Below are 21,240 nucleotides of genomic sequence, written 5' to 3'. Positions count from 1 at the left end.
TCTCGTCTCAAACGGGGGTTTGACGGCATGCACAAACACACACACACGCACACACACATCTGCAGGATTATGCTCTCGTAGGTGTGTTAGTCATTACTAACATACCACATGCAAGCGCATACATCCGTATGCAAGCATTACCTAGTAATGTACACACTGAACTTTCGAAATGACAATAGGTTTCCTACAATTGCCTCCATGAGGAACATGGCACTTTTTGAAAAGTCCTACATGCAGGAAAAAACAAGACAGACTTGGGAGAAACACAACTTCATTGGTGAAAAAAATAAATCTGAAAGGCGACCAATGCTCTAAAACAATTGTGCAGTTTCAGCACCGGTACACATTATATACGATACCACAAATACATGTTAGCATAATATGTTTTAATATGCACAGTGCAAGCCGTTTTCGGATGTACCAGTGACACGACATTTCCTCCTGCAACAATTGCTCTGTTCTTATTTTCTCCAATGACTTAGGGTGAGGGTTAGGGTTTTGCTAGAGTTTTAGGTTTAGTTTGATGCGAGGATTATGATTTGGGTTAGGATAATGTTTGAGGATAGAATTTATGTTTGGCTTAGCTTGCAGATACTCCATGGGGGCAATTGTCACAGGAGCAAATGTCATGGATAGGTATGTACCAAAGATAGTAGAGATAATAAGATACGAAGGCGCGCGATAACAATGGACACAAAATGGCTACCCTACATGACGATACAAAAGAGAGCTAAGTACAAACTCAGTACACCTAGGAACATCATTCATTTCCAAAGGTAGTGGTATCTTTATTATCTTAAAAAGATTTAAAAATTATAGTCGTAGCTTTTTTTTGATTAAGGGGATTATTTTGAAGAACGAGATTTTAGAGTAATAAGGATTATTTCGTGGAGGTAAAAATTTGGCAACAACATGATCTCACAATCAAAACGCTTGATAAACAACAACAACATCTTCAAAGACAGCGCGTCTCAGGCAAAGACACACATCACCTGAGACGCGCTGTCCCTGAAGCCGTTGCTGTTGTTTATCAAGCGTCAAGGCAGCGCGTCTCAGGTGATATGCGTATACGCTTGAAGACCGCGCGCTGTCCATTTGTTTTGTACAGGATTAGCGCGCACTTTCGTGTCTTATTAGTTAAGCGTCTTTGGTATGTACCATACACTGACATATTGGTTATAACAGACAAACAGCTGGTTTTCAACCTCCCCTTTAAATCGCGTTTCCACTCCATGACTCACATGTATCTCTTTTTCTGGATTGTCAAAACAATGAAATCTTCAAGAAATCGTCATCTTAACACCCACATGACTTTAATGAAACCGGTATATTTATATTTTTTCCTTGTTGTGATACTAAACACTCCACATACTGTAAAACACAATATTTTTGCGGAAGGAATTTTCGCAAATTGGAGCCAACAGCCTTTTTCGCGGCATGAAATTTTCACGAGTTGCCTCTAACATTCAATGCATGAAGTGTAGACAAGAACTTTCATGTGCATTTTAATTTCAGGAATCTTGGTGAAATTTGCGAAATCAAAATGCACATGAACATTCCTCCTTTTACAGTACACTAAATGACACATTCGTATGAACTACTGGCCTGTCTCATTTCTCCTCTGGACCACATCAGATCTAGAGCAGCAAAATCTGATTCCATCTAAATGCCTACAAGCATGCCAGCAGCTGGCAAACAACTTTTAGAGTTTACATAAAATTTCTGCGTCATCGGGGCGATCCCAGACAATTTACAGTATATAATTTAGAAGCTTGGCAGGTTGACAGATATCATTGTGGTCTGGTGACTGTTAACACCGCCGAGGGAACAAGACCTGTGAATAGCAAACAGAGAAAGAACGAGAGAGATATGGGATAATTATGGGAGTTAATTCAAAGACTACAATTTTTTTTTTCAGGGTGAATCTTGCTTAATGCACTATTAAACAGCAATGCTAAAAGAAAGGAAGTTTAGTACTAATACCACATATTCCCACATGGCCTGACACTGAAAAGACTCTGCAGGTTTTAGTTGTGTTTCAGGGTTAGCTATCACACACACATATGCACACACACCTCACCCTGACCACCAGACACACACGGAAAAGCTATCCTTCAATTTCTATTCTACTTCTCTAGATATTAACGACGCTCTCTTGCTATGTATGAAGCACGATGTATGATGTAGCAGTCAATTCACTTGCCATGACTGCAAATTTACATACACACTATCAGCCATTTTGTACACCCTTTCCGTTAGGCACAGAGCACCTACCTTGTAAGTAATATAATGACTACAATGTAGTTCACACACATAATTCCATTGCAAAACAATGTAAAAGTGGTATACCACCATTATTGTGTAAGAAATGATACAAACTCACCTTAACCCATTGAGGACAGGCTGATTTTGCTACAACACACATTTCCCATAGGCACTTGCCCGAGTATATTCGGGACTCGTCCTCAATGGGTTGAAAGGAGAAAAACTTGATTTTTACCTAATTCTTTGAGGGGCTTTTCCATGTCCTCTGAGGTGAAGATCTTCCTGGGGAAGGGGGTCATGAGGGAGAATGGCCCTGACTGGCCGTCTGTCCTGTTAAGCTCCACATAGACCCGAACAGCGGCTAGGGGCTCCATGGCCCCAAAGGACTGGGTCAGCGCGCTTCCATTACTCAGTCGGATCTGGCAGCAAAATAGGGGGACAAAAAATGCAATGACATAATCTATACAATGTTATCTTTTGGTTAGTTTGTTTGTTGTTGTTTAATGACAAATCATCTTAAAGTATTCATCTCTAACCTGTGATCCTGACCTAAGATCTTAATTCATTACTAGTTAGGGCTTACAACCTGATCAACTTTGAATATATTTCAAGAACTACCATTCCAGGTTTGACTGAACTGCATCAAAACACGTTTTTGTAACAGCGCTATGATACTTGAGTAATAAATGAAAGATACACAATGTATTCACTTTGACCTCCATCATAACTTGCCCTAATTTAAACCAGGGAATTGCTTTGACAGAATTCACAACTGCACTCTTTGGGATAATATTCTTTTCAAATATTTCCCTGATAATAGCAAAATGGGAAACTTTCAGAATTTGATCTTGTACTGTGAAATTAAGTTCATCTTAAAATGCATTAGTGAAATGCCTTACAAGAATTTATTTTTGTACCTATTAAAACTTGGAAGTGAAATGCATAAAAGGGTTATTCCTTCACTTTGACTTAATGAGGACATTTTTTTTGTCCCCTCTGGCTTTGACCTTTGCCCACTTTGAACCAAAATGTAACCAAGTTGTATTTTTGGTCTAAAATACTGAAAAACTTGTCCCTGTATACATTTATATATGGTAAATGCATTTGATAGTGGTAGAAATTGAAAACATAACTTCACAACCCCTTTCAAATCTCTAAGTAAGAGAAAATTCAGCTGACAACTGCAATATCCATTGATATCCAAAGCATGCCAAAAAGAAAAGTGCATACATCTCCCTCCAGCAAAAGAGAGAGAAAAAGAATACACATACCTGTAACCTGGAGGTGTCATATTCCTTCTTTGGGGCAGAGCTTGCTGTGGGTGTGGCAGTGGGCGTGGCAGTAGCAGCTGCAGCTGCAGCTGGCACTGATCCTTGCAGTTGTCCCTCTCCGCTTTTCCTTTTGGCCTCCTTGGCTGCCCTCTCTGCTCTGTCGCGGGCTATCTGCTCCTTGACTCTTTGCCTGTAGGATTGTGGGAGATCCACAAATATAATTCAGTGCACTCTCACTATAATGAACACGGCTATAACGAAATTCTTGATACAATGCGAGTAAAAACCTAGGTCCCAAAATTATCCTCTATATATCTTTATATACTTTACTCAGGGCTTGACACTAACACTTTTTAATCTGGTGGCATGAGAAAGATATGTAGTGGTCTGAAATAGAAGCAAAAATAACAGTCTATTTCAACCTTAACTGCCTCAAAATATAAATTTGGTGGCCCAACAATAATTGTTAATGACCCTGGGCTGCCAGGCTGCCGGGCCACCGCTTATGTAGGCCCCTACATTACTGTTTGGCTATAACAAAATTTCGATATAACGAAAGAAAACTACTGGTACCCGAGGTCTTCATTATAAAAGGAGTCACCTCTTTAGATTCTTTTGAATATTGCTCACTGATACTTTTCATTTCTTGAAAGTCTCAACATCTGTCAGCAATCAGAAAGATTCAGTTTCTTTTATAGGAGAGAAAACAAAATTGAAATTTGCCCATGATATTTCAAAGAGTGATGGGGAACCTACCTGGCCAATTTGTCCTCCATCTTCTCCCTTTTCTTTAGGTCAGCCAAACGCTTTGCCTCCTCCAGTTCCATCCTTAATAGGCAGGGGAAAGAAATTTACATATCATATCATAAAAAGATAGCGAATATACATGCCTTCTCAGCAATCCAAGAATTCAGAACCCTTATCGTATGTACATTTCTCATGAAAAAAATGAACTACTGGGTACGGATATCTTTAATAGCTTCTGAAAGCTTTCATATTCAAATAGACTTAGGCATCTGCATTGATCCTCTTAAATACTTTCTCACAATGAGGTTGATTTGAATGTGTCCATTCACATATTTATGTATGTCAAAAACAATCTGTTTGTTGTTGTTGTTGTTCTTGTAAATGCATTCACATGTTCCAGGGACAAGATGTCACTTGTGCATACATCATGAATACAAAAGTATCAAAATGGAAGGTATGGGTAGTCCATATTACATCTACAGACACTCACTGTTGCTTGGCCTGCCCAATCTCCTTGCCCTGTTTTCTCCTCATCTTCTCTCTCTCCAGGGCTTCCTTCTTCTCCTGCTCCTTCTTTTCCTCCTTCCTCTGTTTCAGTCTCTCTTGCAACCTGGTCACAAAGGATAGAGTGATAGACAAATATCCATTTAAGTCCATACAATCGCTTCTTCTTCTCCTTTTTTTTTGTTTTTGGAGGGGACTTCAGAAAGTCCAATGAATTGACACTTTCCCGACACTTGGCTATTCACAGGAAATTACAAGATGTCTTTGTTTTTCTCAAATTCCTCCACATCATTTAAAAAAATCATTACTGGACATTGCACTTGGCGAAGTCAGACAGCTAACATCTCTGAGATCAATCTACACTCAGCAAAAAAAGAAAGTAAACACTTTTTCCAGCACATATTTTTCATACATATGACACATATATACAATGACACAATAGTTTTGATCAAATTCTTCTATGAAATATATGTGCTGTAAAAAGTGTTTACTTTTTTTTTTTTTTTTTTTGCTGAGTGTATAATCAAATTTGGCAATAACTACCAACATTTACCAAATCACATTCCTAATTGAGATTTTATTTCTAAACCTTGTAGGTTAGGTCATCTTCACAGGATTGACTCATCCTTTTCAAACAGCGTACGGAAAAAACAACAACAAATAACACGACACTCTCAAGCCATTACACACATGCAAAAATTTTTTAGTAGCTTAGATTGCTGGCTTATGATCCCTTTCCACAGAGATTTTGTCTCATCGTTCACTCGTTGGAAGCAAAGTTTTTTGCTTCCGGCCACCCACTGAACAGTATCAGATCACAGTCTGATGAATCTGACTATGTTGGTCGACCATCAGGTCCTCATCAGATCACGGCCGACATATCTGACACTGACCCGACAGTCGACCAACACAGTCAGATTTATCAGACTGTGGTCCGATACCCCATCAGTGGGTGGCTGGAAGCAAACACTTTTGCTTCCAATGAGTGACCAATGAGAAAAATCTCTGTGGAATGAGGGTATTACACAACTGGCAGGGAAGTAGACTCACATTACCTTGGCACAGATGGATGGAGGCAAATGTTACAAAATTCTAAGGACACATCTAATAAAGACATAGAATTTCACCCATTCCCCTCAAAAATTCTTCAATCCACTGTAGACTTTGTACAGGTAATGGGTTAATCATATTTTGAAATTTTGAGTGCCTCAATTCTAGGATCTTACCAGGTGGAGATCCGTATGTGTCATGAAAGTTAATTGTAACATCACTATCACTTTTACCAGTTTGAGGAGCCAATATGCACTTAAACTACACGCACATACATATCAAATTTATTACTTTGCCATTTGTTCTCTCTTTTCATCCTCCGTGAGTGGTTTGATCTCCTCTGTGGATTCTGAGAAGCTCTGGTGCCCAGTCCTGGCTGCATGGAGCTTTGGTTGAAATATGGATTGAAAGAGAAATAAGATGAACTGGAAAAACAAGAAATTTCTTTAAAAAAAAAAAATGTCTGAGAATCATGCAAGATAACATACAGAAATAACAGTCATCAAAAAAGAAGAATAATCTAATACATGAAGCATAATGTTGCCTCATTTCTCAACGACATATTATCATTATTAATGCTTTTCTGAAAGACACATGTTTGTTTAACCCTAACTAGGCCGGGGGGGGGCCTCCGAGGCCCCCCCCCTCGACGTTCCGCGCGACGTTCCGCGCGATGTATCGCTAACGTGAAAAGCTATCACCGCGACGTTTCATGACTTTTTTCTGTCGAGTCTCCCGCATCTTTTGACACCAAATTTGCGATGCCCGGGCGCGCGGTTCCGAAGTTTCGCATAAATATGTACATGCATGTCAGACCAAAAATTGCTCAAAAACGTGAATTCGTGTACAATTTCAATGGAAACTGTGCTTACAGTCAAATTTCATAAAAGCATGATTATTTTGGGGTTTTATTGATTAAAATCAACTAATAACACATTTTCTCGTTCGGAACAATGTCGCGGACAAGTTTCATCGAAAAAACAATGAAAAACATAAAGTCGAAAAAACAAAGAAATACATAAGAAATTCAAAAAACAATAAAATACTTAAGAAATTTTTTTGGATGGCTCAATTTTTTTCTCTTATATTTGCTTAGGACACTAAAAAGAATATTTACACCAAAAAATGTGCCCATTTCAGGCTTTATTTAGTGATTTATACCAAATTGTCTGATTTCATGCATCATTATGCATAAATTAGCATAATTTAGCATAAATGACAATTTTTCAAAAATCTAACTTCGTAGTACTTTAGATTACATCATAGGCAATGTGCGTGCCAATTTTCGTCGTGATTGCGCGGTCGACGGCCGAGATCTGGAGGGGGGGCCTGGGAGGCCCCCCCCCCGGCTCTATGATCTACCTAAATAGCCCGGCCTAGTTAGGGTTAATCATACCTCCCCTTGAATTTATGTGAACAACAGCATGATTTTATTGGTACAGAGTACCAATGTAAAGATAAACATTGCAATCATGCTTGCGAGGGTGTGGGATTCAATGCAGCAACATGTTTGTGATGTCAAGTTCAGCAACCTAAATATATTCAGACTAGAATTCTGATGTCATTATCAATATTCACTCCAATGTGTTACTGGAAGTGTTTTTTAAGGCATTCTCTTACCTGAACGTCATCTTCTGTTCGAAGTTTCTTCCCACAACTGAAATACAAAACATAAGAGTATAAAGCATTTGTACTGTGCAATCAAAGGAATAAATCAGGTAATTTTTGCATGTGTTTCAAGACTTAGTTTAACTTCGGAGGGAAAGAAAACCTTTTTTAATGGCACTTCAACGACCATACTGATTATGAGTCATCTCATCTGACCATACATCATTTTGCATAATTGGTTAATTCTTGTATCTATGCGAAGAAAACAAAAAACATATCTAATATCCGGTGGTTTTGACATTGACAATATTTCATGCATGATCTTTTTCCTAACATGACACACAATTATCCAATTTGACAGGCTTCTAAAGGTGTCACAACTCTTCTCCAACTCTGACAATTTCAACCATTCAAAGGTATATGATAATTACACTGTCATCATTAAGAGCAAGGGTCAAACTTAATCCTATCACTGCTGGAAAGATGTCTACTGATAGGAAATAAATTAATTCTAATTTTCATTTCTGTTTGAAAGTATACTTTTCTTCCTATTGCCTTGACAATGAAAAATGCATCTAGCATATTATATGGCATAATACATTTGAACTAACTAGAAAAGCACTCAGAGCGCACAGACCTCCGCCAAGCAGCTCATTTCCACCTGTACACGCATGCTGAAAATTGCCCAATATCCCAATGATAAAGAAGCCTTGTGTTCACCTCATCAGCTTCCTGCTGCGCGGCACCTCGGGCAGAGCACGCGCATTAGTGTGCGTGTATGCAAACCTCAAATTCGCGCAGCTTGAACTCCCAAGTTCATTGACCCTATTTGCCAAGAGATGAAAAATCCTTCATAAAAATTCCAGGATCAGTACCACAATCTAATCACCTGTTACTTGTGTCATTGTCAACTTTTCCTGTAAGTTTAATCCAAATCTGTTAGCAAGTTTTTGAGTTAATTTGCAAACAGACAAGCTAACAGCAAAAAAACATAACCTCCTTGGGGAACATAACAAACTACATATAAACCTAAAGAGTTATTACCAACTGAAGCTTAAATATGAATACAGTAGTTCCATTTGTAGAAAAAAATCTTCCTTCTCCCCTCCCTACTCATCCCTCCTTTAAATTTCTACTAAAGCTGGTATCTCACTGAGCGCCGAACGTCTGCGAACGTAGTGACTTTGAGCTTCGCCAACTTTTCTGACGAATGTTTGCGAAAAATCAAGGTTCGCTTCTGCCATTAGCGACAGTTAGCGACTTTTAGCGATGTTTAGCGACAATTAGCAACACTTCAGCGAATGTTTGCGAAGTGTTTGCGAAACACAGGTGGCGACTACTCGCGACTGTTAACAAATGTTAGCGACAGTTTTGCAAATATTAGCAACTGTTTGCAAATCCCTTGCGACAATTTGCGAATGTTTTGGGACCTGGAAAAGTACCATGCGATTGCGTATAATCAGACCCCAAAAACGAACGTACAACCTTCCACTGCATGCATTCAGATCTCTTGTGACCACCGTTCAAGATGGATTTCCAGAATATGGAAATGATTTTCTGCCAAGAAGAGGCTTAACGTGCTGCTATCCTTGAAGAGCAGCTTTGCCTGGCTGCTGCTACAGCTATCGTGCAGCGAAGAAAAACAAGAAAGGAAGAAGAAAAGAAAGACTGCTTGGATCAGAGAGTGGTTGTTGCAGAGGACAGACTTTGGTCAATATAAAAAGCTTTTGCAGCAATTACATGATGGAGATGTCAAGAGCTTCAAGAACTTCTTAGAGTGGAACCTTACCTGTTTCAGGAGCTTTTGTATAGGAACCATATGGTTACTTCTTCGCTAGAAGTGGCGAATCAAATAAAAATGTTAGTGACACCGTATCACGACCGTTTGCAAATTCTTACGAGTGTTCTGCAAATGTTTGCAACTGTCAGCGAAAATACAAATTCACAAAGAAATTTTGAACATGTTCAAAATTTCTGTGCGACAAGAAATACTGCTTGCGACAAGAAAAACCGTTTGCAAACTTTCTTGCAACTGTTAACGAACCTTTTGCAACCCTTTACAAACCCTGGCGAAATCCAAAATTCGCTACGTTCGCAAATGTTCGCCGCTCAGTGAGATACCCCCTTTAACACTTTTCACTGATATACATGACTCATTTAATTCTGTAAACCTTCTAAACCTAAAAAAACTGCTGAATCTTAACACCATTAAAGACTGATATCCATGCCACACCTATATGTCTCAAATAACAATGATAATGTGATATTATAGGTACATCTGCATTTGAAAAGAGAATATGCCAGTGACTTTGGCTGGTCAATGTCAACTAATTCACCATAGGTGTTATGTTTTGTTTGTTTGTTTGAAATCATGTCAGTAGTATGAACTGAACAGTCTTTCATTTCTCATTTCTATCAATGTACACAGTTTTGTTTCTCTCCAAGAAAAAAAAAAAGAGAAAAAAAAAGAAAAAGAATGTTTGGATTTTTCTGCAACCATAAACAAACATGAGACAACAAACACTGCTCTGACCCCTCACTAATACACATAAATTGCAAAGCTTCCTTGAAAAGGACTAAGCAGCACTCACTCGTCACACTTGAGTGACTTGACTTGCGCTGGTTCAGAACTTGTCTCCTTTGTCGTCTGCTCTGTTGTCTGCTCTGTCGTCTGCTCCCCACTGGTAGTGCCTGAAAATGCAAGTCCAACGACTGACTGTCATCACACTTTGAGTGGTGATGCACACAAATGGTATGCAAATGTCATCAAAACCTGACAGATTTTTTTTTTTTCTTCTCCATGAATCAAAGATTTATTTCATGTAAATATATCATTGCACAGAGAATAGCCCAAATTTGGTATGACTATGTTAGAATATTCTCACCTCATCATAACACTTCTACAGACATGCTTCCAAGTATGTACTTGTAATTGTCCAACGATTCAGTGAGAAAACGCAAATCAGAATTGGAGGAAACCGTTACCAGGTAAAAAGATAGCAGATCTGCCATCAAGACAAACTTGGACAAAATCTGTGAAGAATTAAATCTTACATCTCTGAATAATCCATTCATATTGCAGAATGAGTAAGTTTTTAATGAGCTGCAGCTGCAGCTACAGAATACAGAAATTCTTTTCATCATGGATCTCATGATATGCATTTTGGAAAGGGGCAGCACTTGCCTTCTGTGTTGGAATCTCCTGTTGCAGCGGATTCTCCACCGAGGGTTACCCCTTTTGGCACCTCAAACGGTTCGTCAATGTCTGGATCGTCACCGTGGGCAAACAGCCTGTATACAAAAAATTTGCCAAATTTGTCTTGTCAATCACAATGGTTACCTTTCAACCATATCAATCATTATCATCATCATCATTCATTATCATCATCATCATTCATTATCATCATCATTCATCATCATCATCATTATCGTCATCATCACCATCACTATCATCATCATCATTATTCATCATCATCATTCATCATCATCATTTACCATCATCATTCATCATCAGCATCATTATCATCATCATTATTCATCATCATCATTCATTATCATCATCATCATTATAAATAAATTCTGTCAAACTCACCAGTCCATTGCAAGCTGGACTCCCTTATAGCCTGTCTTGGCAAGAGCCTTTTGCCTGTGAAATAGAAAATTCATTCAGAGAATACTGTTACGATAAAATGGAGATCATACGATAAAGGAAATGTCAGAAAACATTATACTGAAACAAATATCACCTCATAAATTTTATTTCTGAAAAAAAATTTCATGGTAGATGCCGTCCAAAAATTTACAATTTAAAGATTCGAAATGACAATCTAACATGGATATTTCAGTTGCAAACTCCATTTCGATTATGACTTCCTAATGCCCATCTATTGTATTCTGAATATCATGAGGTACTGGTACTGAGTTTTGTTAATTGAAAGTGTTTTAACATTACAGATAAAGAGGGGAGAATACTGCATCTAACAGTTCTCCCTTCTCTCTCTCTTTTTTTTTCTTCAAAGACATAATACTGTATAAGCTGTTATTTTCACGAGGGTTTCATTTTTGCGAATTTCGCGAATCACAGTTGGACCGTGAATTTAACAACACGCGAAAATGTCACCATATGCTTATGTAGTAGTGCGCTTATGAAGGCCTCTGTGTCAATTCACGAAAACAACATTTCACGAAAATGTCTGTGATGTCCTCATTTGCGAAAATATCTGTACACGAAAATAACAGCGTATACAGTACACTAAAATCAACACCAGCCAAAGGGTGAGTAAAGAGTACCATATTATGCAAATATTGAAAAAAAAAATGTGCAATGCTTCACAATGACTTAACTGAAATGGACTTTTGAATCGCAAACAAGAATCGACAATTCTTATAATACATTGAAAACCTCCTTATAACGAGGTCAGATAAAGCGCACTACACGATATATAACAAGGCAATTTTGCAGGTCCCATTCCTTTTATAATTCTTCAATTTCTATCCTAGTATCCCTGATATAACATGAAGGAAATTCAGTGTTCCCAAGCAGCTCATTATAGCACAGTTCCTCTGTACAAAAACTTTGAACAACACACAGTTTAACATCAGGCAGTGGTGATCATTCACTTAAACTTTTGATCACTATCCTCTTTTGGGAAATTCTTCACGGAATATCACCTCCTTGAGTCCATTTCATGAAAGTCTTATGATCCTTTTTGCTCATTAGACAACTTTGTACTATGATAGACTTCATGAAATTGATTTTACTTCTCTTTGAAAGTCTCTAATAGGTATATATGAGCAACTATGATCATTCTGAGATTTTAGACTTTTATGTGATGACTTCATGAAATGGACCCCTGTACCTCCCATCACATGGATATGGCCCCACTTACTATCATGAACAAAACTTATAAATCATCGATATTGTAAGGCTTGGATCTTGGTTTCATGGGTGATGCTAACAGCACTGTCCAAGAGCCTGTCATTATGTTAACATGCTCCTTCCAGGAACTGGGTACAAAGAGGGTCCCATAGGATCAACTCATAGACAGGAACTAGGTATACCTGGTTTCCAAAATGTATACAAGAATGTCCACATTCGTGGCCTAAATTCATGTTTATTTTCATTATACTGAGTAGAAACTTGACTTAGAGCAGAAGAATACAGTTTCTGCTATCAATATGGTCTTTTATCAATCACAGAATTGCATGTATTTTTGCATAATTTACCTTTTCCAACATAGTAGTGTGCTTGTCTTGCTGCATAAGTTGTATGAAAACAGACACAGCAATCAAAGCTGAGCTCACTCAATTTTCACTGTCGCTGACCCTATTCAGGTGCCCTTATAGCGTAAAACAGAAGAATTTTCCACCCTGCTCTATTCACATCTCACGTCCAATCGATATTTTGCATTGTTCAGTGGCACATGCAGATTACCATGGAAGGGAAATAGATGTATTGATTGACTGCTTTCGTACAGGCATTCGCACAGGTAGATTGCCAACCTGTCCATTCTTTGTCGATGGGAAAAAAAAAAAAATCTCATTTGGGAGCACTGAAGGTTCCTGAAGAATTGCAAAAGGAACAGGTTGATAATAGCATTATTTATGTAGCTCCTTACAGTAGAGTGGTTTCTTTATTGGCAAATTGGATTTTTCAAGGTCTAATAATGCTTTTGTGCTTCAAGATGGACATGACATAAACTACATGATTGGGTACACCACATGTCGCCACCCTAACATTCAACCAGTGATTGTGATATCAAAACTGACTGGAAAATTGGCTAGAAATGTGCTCATATTGTGGAGAAAACTCTACAGATTCCCACACTGTCTTCAAAATTAAAATTTGAGGTCGCCTTACAAGAATATAGCCATGAATCACAGGCGGTGTCAATTTTCTCTTGCTCATTTTGGTACGCCGCGCCAGATATTGCCAACCCTAAACTTTTACCGGGATTTTGATGTGAAAAAACAATCAAATTTACCTGATTTTCGCCTCACAAACGTTGAAAATACCGTAGGTTCAGACCCTGATCTTGCACACTCATTTTGGATTCCACCTACGGAGATATCGTTGTCTAATTGCAGTGACGCATTCCATGGCATAGAAATTAGAATAGGTGAAAATTTAAGAAAACTGGCTAAATGCCAAATTGAAAACTTCAGAAAATCACAATTCTGAGCAATTTGATGCCTGTTTCCACCTTGTTTCTCAATGACAAATCAAACCAATGCATGTTCTCTGCTTATTGCACCCACCTTACCGCGCACTTTTGCCTTGCTTTGAACGCAAGCAGTGAATTTATATGCGCTATGGCGATATGGTAACAATGGTCACCATGGTAACGAGTAGCCCGACCAGACGCTGTTAATACGCTGTGCGAATACAGCGTCTGACCAGCAAGCGGGCACCTTCAAAGTGGGGAACCACAACACAACTACAAAACTTATGAAAATTTATACGTTCTTTATAAACAATGTACACGTTACCAAACGTTACTCACCTTAAGTGCATGCTTGTATTACAGAAGGTTCGTAAGTCCATTGAGAGCCTTTGTGATAAGTCCATGGAACAAAAAAATGACACTTTCTGGCGGATTCCCTGACACCGTCGGGGTTCATCGTTGCAGAATTCAAAATGGCGCCTTGATCTCTCTCTGCGGAGATATCTTTTGCGTGCGTGCGACGCGCTGCTCGAGTGTTGGTGTAGCAGCACGGTCGACAGCGCGGGGCACGACCTTTTGAAAGGGCATTCAGATCATGTTACCTACCTCCCAATATATTCGGAATGGCCTGGCGTGAAAGACGACGTACCGTTCGCTAACCATTCACACATGCTGCATATAACCATCATTTTAGGTAAGTTTTTAAATTCAAATTTCAATATTGATAGCATAGATATGAAGTCTCATTATTATTTTGTTTGTCAGATGAGTTTGAGGTGACAAAAAATGATCTAAAGTATCAAAATTCAAAGCGATCGCATGCGATCGTTAAACTCTCTTTGTGTTTGGAGGTCCACTGGTACAGCCCTGTCGCGCTACGTACGTACAGCGACTGGGCTGTGTATAGTTAGGTGGCGAGATGTGGCTTACCTACCATACTCACCTGAGAAATAACAGTACTGGTATTTTAAATGTTTCTTATATCATTTCAATATCCACAAACATAAAAAAAAGAGAGAAAAAGACACACAAACAAAAGCATCATTATTTGAGTTTAACTATACACTATTGAATCAATGTCATGAGTGATTCTAAATTTGACTGCATCAAGCATGGCATCCACATGCAGCACGAACACAAGGCATCATGTTCTAATGGAGAAACGTCTGCTATTCAGGCTTTAGATAAAGTGATGGATTCAGACAAACTTTTAAACATACAACATGATTATTCAGTTGAGCTTGCACTGTGCACTGCTAGTTGGGTGTGACTGTAATCGTGACCTGTGACGTAAAGCCCATTTAACTTACAGAGTTTTAGTAACACACAAATATATTTGTCATTCTGCCCTAACACACCAAACGAAGACTACTGGAAATACTGCATAACTGTGTTAGAATCATGTATCGAGTACATTAGAACCTGGACATTACAAAACAAAATGATGTTAAATGATAAGAAAACAGAATTGTTAGTTATTGGCACTCCACGGCAAGTCTCTAAATTCGAATCAAATGGTATGTCACTCACTGATACTGTTATAAAACCATCCAATAATGTGAGAAACTTGGGGGTGCTTTTTGATACCCATTTGAATATGGAATCTCAGGTTACTAGTGTATAATCTCCCAAGATTTGCTCATGTTACACCACTTTTAAAGGAATTGCACTGGCTGCCCATTCGCCAAAGAATTGATTTCAAGATATTGATGCTGGTTTATAAAGCTCTGAACGGTCAGGCCCCTAGTCATATCAGTGAATTATTGAACTTTAAATCTCAGACTCATAGCCATAATCTCCGCAGTACAAATCATGATAGATTGATATTGCAGATACCCCAAATCAAAACAAAAGTTACCTTAGGTGACCGATCATTTTCTTGTGCAGCCCCTAGGTTGTGGAATAGATTACCATTGGCATTAGACATTCGGAAATGTCAGACTTTAGACAGTTTTAAATCAAAAGTGAAAACTTTTTTGTTTTAGCATGGGCCTATTTCTTTTTGTACTTCCCATGCAGCATTGTGCAACATAGGAATTTAAGAGCTCTTGAAGCGCACTAGAATATATAGACATAGTTTCTGCGCTTAATAAATGATTCATTATTATTATTATTATTATTATTATTATAATAACCGAGAATTCGAGAATTCAGAGCAGATAGGGAAACGATGACCAAGATAAGACAGAATATTTTTAAATGTGTAGTTAAAGTTCACTGTGAACGTACGTTTTATGAGAAAATGTTACATAATAAGAATGAAATGGTCTTCAAAATTGCAGATCCAAGAACAGTAACAGCATAAGATGTTGACAAAAACAGGATCGGGAAAGTGAGAGCTGTGAACAAACACGACATAATTACGTGGTCCCACATGCGTCAGATCGTGTAGGTTTTGAATTCTGCGTTCTCATTGTGAATGTGGCCGGCCTGTGCTGTGCTACGTGCTGTGCCTGTGTGTGGCCATGTGCATGCATGATCAGTGCTACTGTTAGTAGCTACTCACGCTCTATTTTGCGGAAATCCCATTTCCATCAGTGTTTCTACGTCGGTAGGCATCTTGGATGTCACTATCACTCACGCCAATTGTATGTATATGATACAGGAGAGGAATGCGTTGTGTTCTATTGAGTCCTGATAAATAACACTCATGCGGTCGATCCGCCCCTGTTGGACGCGAGTGCGGGATCCTTGCTTGGCACTCACGGGAAATTCCCGTCGATGCCTGGTGGCGTCCTCGCACGTTTTCGCACTGAGTATGAGGATGGCTGCTATCGATGGGCTGCTGCTACTACTGTACCACCTTCTGCCTTCTTGCTTGAAGTATCATCATTCATTGTACCACAGGGCCGGCGGAACTTGGGGGGGGGGGGGGGGGGGGGGGGGCTCGGCTCCCACTTCTTTTTTTTTTTTTTGCACCATACAAAGGAATACGTAAGGTGTCAATTTGTTCTGTGATATCATTTCACAATAGCATACTATTTGAAAAACGTTGTCATAAAAATGACGTTCTTTTCCAAATTATATATCAAGTGTCAAACAACAATACCAACATTCTAAAATAGTTTAGATTATATTTCGGATTAAAAGTTAATCCTCTAATGCAGTGATTGGTTGAAAGGGCTTCACGTGATAAAATATTTTCAATTATTTCAAAATGCTGGCCTGTTTGAATTTCCGTGGTAGGCCTATACCGTAGTACCACTTGAAAAATGACATCAGTGTTTATGACAACATTTTTCTAAATGCACTTTTGTTAAATTATGTCACAAAGTAATTGTGACATCACAAAGCAATTCCGATATTGCGCACTTCTTCGTAAAGCCATCATGCCACTTTGTGAAAGATATGTTGCAACAAAGCAATTGTGACATCACAAAGCAAATCTGACATATCGCGCTCTGCTTCGTACGGTGGGCCCCGTTTCATTAAAAAAAAAAGATGTTAGGGAATGGCAACTTCCAATAGCAACAGCCAATACAGATCACTGTATAATAAATAATAATAATAATAATAATACAGGGTACTTATAATGCGCCAGTTCCACATAGTTATTGTGCTCAAGGCGCAGTAGAAGTAAGTCATGAAATACAAAAATCCTTACACAAACATGCACATGAAAATGAATGACACAATAGTGATAATGAAAAAATATACATCATAATATACAATTCTACTGGAAAATGGTCATGAACAAATGAGTCTTGAGGGCAACTTTAAAGGAGTCAACATTCGAAATGTGACGGATAACTTGAGGCAACTGATTCCACAGGAGCCCCACAGGTAAGGTCCAGCATGTGCAAACGACCGATCCCCCCATGATTTCTTCGTTTTTGGAACAACAAGCAATCTACAATCAGATGACCTTAAACATCTGGAAGGATTATAAAATGTCAGTAAATTAACATTGTACTCTGGGGCAGATCCATGTATGCAATGAAAAACAAATAGTAATAGTTTAAATACAATGCGAGATTCAACAGGTAACCAATGCAATGAGGACAAAACAGGGGTAATGTAAGTATTTCTCCTGGTAAGGGTAACAATGCGGGCTGCTGAATTTTGCAATTTTTGTAACCGTGAAAGTTGAGATTGTGGTAGCTGAAATAGGAGTGCATTACCAAAGTCAAGTCGGGATGATATAAGAGCATGAACTATTTTTTCTGTGGCTGAAAGAGTTAAATACTTGCGAATAATGCCCAAATTGCGTAACTGATATCTCACGGATTTACAGACAGCAGAGATCTGAACAGACATGGACATTGTAGAATCAAATAATACTCCAAGATTTCTACATGATTTAGATGGAGCAATAACCACATCATTGTCAACCGTTAAAGAAGGAAGACTAACCTTGTCAAGTAGTACCTTGGAACCAATAAATAACAACTCTGACTTTTCCTGATTTAACTTCAATGAATGCGAGCTCATCCACTTTTTGATATCATGGATGCAAGCCTCAAGTTTCTGAATGATGTCAACGACATTGGTTTGGGTAGGTAGAAATGATGTATGTATCTGGATATCATCAGCATAACAATGATAGTATATATGATCCTGTGACCGCCACAACATAACATCTAACACACGACTCCTCCCGCCATATCTCCTTCTTTTGTTGAAATTTGTAATCTCATCTATAAAACAAATACACTTGCCTAAAGTCGAGTTTGTGGTGAAAACTACGGGTCTTGGTGCCTCCAAAAGCACTTTATCTTCGGGCTTCGAGCCTCAGTGATGGAGTCACCTCTGTCCATAGTTTTAACCAGAAACTCACAAGGCAAAGTATGCGTTTTATTTTGTGTAAAACATAGGGGTAGCCCACTGATCACGTGAAGCCTTTCAACCAATCAACCTTTCAACCACGCTTTCACCAACCTTTCAACCAATCGCTCTGTCGTTTCGCTTCCTCGGCATGCTCGGGCGCCGCTGACGCGCCGCAAAATCTCACGATGATCGTTCACAATACCATGGTCTACTCCCACTTCGTCCAGTAGCCATTTAGTCTCAATCTCGTTTAATTTCGTCAACAATAAGTTCGTCTAATAACCATTTAGTACAATTGCACCTCGTCTCATTACCAGATGGCCTACTGCTTCCAGATGGGCTATGCCCATTTCGTCTAATACCCACAGTTCATTATAAACCAAAATGGGAAAAAAATCCTAGGGAGACAAAATTGCGATTAGACCATCTGGTTAAATTATTAGACGAAACGACAATTAGCCAAACTAAGCATTAGACCAAGTGAGGATTAGACCAAACAGGCATTAGACGACATTGACAGTAGACCAAATGAGTTTAGCTGTAGCCCCCCCCCCCCCCGTGAGCCTCTCCACACACTCTCCGACGTTCCGCGTCAACTACCCGAAGAGTAGTCGAGGTGTAGGATCATCGAACAATTTTCTTTTCATAATAAACAATTAATTATTCCTTTCTGTTCACAATGAATTATTCATTTCCGTACGTCCCTGGACGTCAATCAGCTCGAGATCATGGACATCCCTGCATGATAGTCTGTTTGTCATGGCAATACATCTGAGAACGTTTAATATGTTAGACGTTAATGTTAATATTTAGTGTGTGTGTATTGTGGCTATGTGTGTGTATTTGTCTGCGTGATTAGGCGAATGTCTACATGCAAGGGCGCCGGAAGCGGGGGGGGGGGGGGGGGGGGGGGGGGCAGGGGTGGCACTTGCCCCCCCCCCCAAACAAAATGTTGGGGGGGGGAGTTTTTGCCCCCCCCCCCCCAAAGTGCCCCCTGTAGCAAATAATTAATCACTGATTTAAAAACCAAAATGAACAATAAAGGCATATTTCTTGTCTAAATGTTGTAATTTCATAACTGAAAATGCAAAAATGTTCGCCCCTAACGGGGCGAAAATCATAATACGCTAACAACATACATTATTGTATCTATACACTAATAGTAACTTATGAGTAAATTAAGTGTATAGATGGTAGCCTCGTGTCCTCGAGTGTGCCCGCTGAAACATACCTTTAGTAAACCTTACACATTTCATTTTCTTCTTTGCTTTCTAGGAGTAAAAGAATATTTTTTATTGTTCGAACGATGCGATCACGTTTAAGTTTTTAATGAGTACATTTCAGATAAATTGCAAAGTAAGAGTGGCTCGCTCGTTCTGCCCGTACTTATAGTAAAATAAAAAGTTTTCATAAGTTATTATCATAGTCCTTCGCAGTGATTTCTTGTACTATGTTTAATTCCTCAGAAATTTAATCTAAAATGCTCTATAAAAGCGACTTTTATACTCTGTTTTTACAAAAAGTCCCTACCGTGGGAGGGGGTATCCCCTTCTCACACCCTCCCCCGCTCGGTTGCTTCGCTCCCTCGACGAGGATCTCACACCATCACATAATATACCCCCGTATGTTATGATCATAGCGCTTCCAACTGATTTTTTTCAATATGTTAATTCCCTAGAAATTTGCTTTTAAATGTTCTATAAACGCGACTTTTATACTCTGTTTTTACAAAAAGTCCCTACCGTGGGAGGGGGTATCCCCCCTTCCACACCCTCCCCCCGCTCGGTCGCTTCGCTCCCTCGCCAAAGATCTCGCACCATCACATTATTAATGCACTCCCGTATGTTATAATCGTAGTCCTTCCAACTGATTTTTTCAATATGTTAATTCCTTAGAAATTTGCTTTAAATTCTCTATAAACGCGACTTTTATACTCTGTTTTACAAAAAGTCCCTACCGTGGGAGGGGGGGGGGACTTTTTGTAAAACAGAGTATAAAAGTCGCGTTTATAGAGAATTTAAAGCAAATTTCTAAGGAATTAACATATTGAAAAAATCAGTTGGAAGGACTACGATTATAACATACGGGAGTGCATTAATAATGTGATGTGTAAAAACCAGGGGGTATCCCCCCTCCCACACCCTCCCCCCGCTCGGTCGCTTCGTTCCCTCGCCGAGGATCTCACACAATCACATTATTATGTACTCCCGTATGTAATAATCATAGTCATTCGCACTGATTATTATTCACTATGTTTAATTCCTTAGAAATTTGCTTTTAAATGGGTTATAAACGCAACTTTTGTACCCTGTTTTACAAAAGCTCCCTACAGTGGAGGGGGGGGGGTATCCCCCTTTCCATCCCCCCCCCCCCCCGCTCACTCGCTTCGCTCCCGCGCCGAGGATCTCACATCGTCACATTGAATGTGCCCCCGTTGAGATTTTGCCCCCCAAAAACCAGAAGTGTTCCGGCGCGCTTGTACAGACCGAGAGTGTAAGACTATACGTGTGTGCATTTCTGTCCGTCTGTCGATCAGTACATTTATGCATTACAATGGACGGTCAAACCTGTCTATAGCGGCCACCCAAGGGAGACGAAAAAGTGGCCGTTATAGACAGGTGGCCGCTATAGACAGGTTATCCAACTTTGTGTGCATAGCCTACATGTACATGTACATTGCACATGTATGTGTGTATGCACACGTGTGTTTCATGCATTGAACAATGCCGGTGATTATGAAATTGTTGCACAGTAGCATGTGTACAATTCTGAAGAAAGCTCAACACTAGTGCATTGAAACTGACTGATAGTGGCGATCACTGAGGAATAACTGGCACGGCTACAAAGCAGGAAAACACGCTGAA

General features: G+C 39.2%; 1 protein-coding gene across 2 annotated transcripts; it reads right to left on the bottom strand.

Annotated features, from left to right (window-relative positions):
- Positions 1-1,155: 1,155 nt before the first annotated feature.
- Positions 1,156-16,269, bottom strand: LOC140229000 (UBX domain-containing protein 1-like). 2 transcript variants are annotated; one of them, XM_072309266.1, is made up of 11 exons: positions 16,116-16,269; positions 11,038-11,091; positions 10,630-10,736; positions 10,037-10,136; positions 7,458-7,494; positions 6,129-6,223; positions 4,774-4,893; positions 4,293-4,364; positions 3,537-3,726; positions 2,501-2,684; positions 1,156-1,834 (listed from the first exon to the last, which is right to left on the bottom strand). In XM_072309266.1, the coding sequence occupies exons 1-11, from the start codon at positions 16,166-16,168 to the stop codon at positions 1,791-1,793; spliced, it is 1,056 nt and encodes a 351-aa protein (XP_072165367.1). In that variant the 5' UTR covers positions 16,169-16,269; the 3' UTR covers positions 1,156-1,790. The 2 variants fall into 2 exon arrangements, with proteins under 2 accessions (XP_072165367.1, XP_072165375.1); XM_072309274.1 differs by lacking the exon at positions 16,116-16,269 and adding an exon at positions 12,672-12,990.
- Positions 16,270-21,240: the final 4,971 nt, after the last annotated feature.

Source organism: Diadema setosum, chromosome 1 (assembly GCF_964275005.1).
Source record: "Diadema setosum chromosome 1, eeDiaSeto1, whole genome shotgun sequence".
Lineage (NCBI taxonomy): Eukaryota > Metazoa > Echinodermata > Echinoidea > Diadematoida > Diadematidae > Diadema > Diadema setosum.
This window is presented reverse-complemented; position numbering and strand designations above follow the sequence as displayed.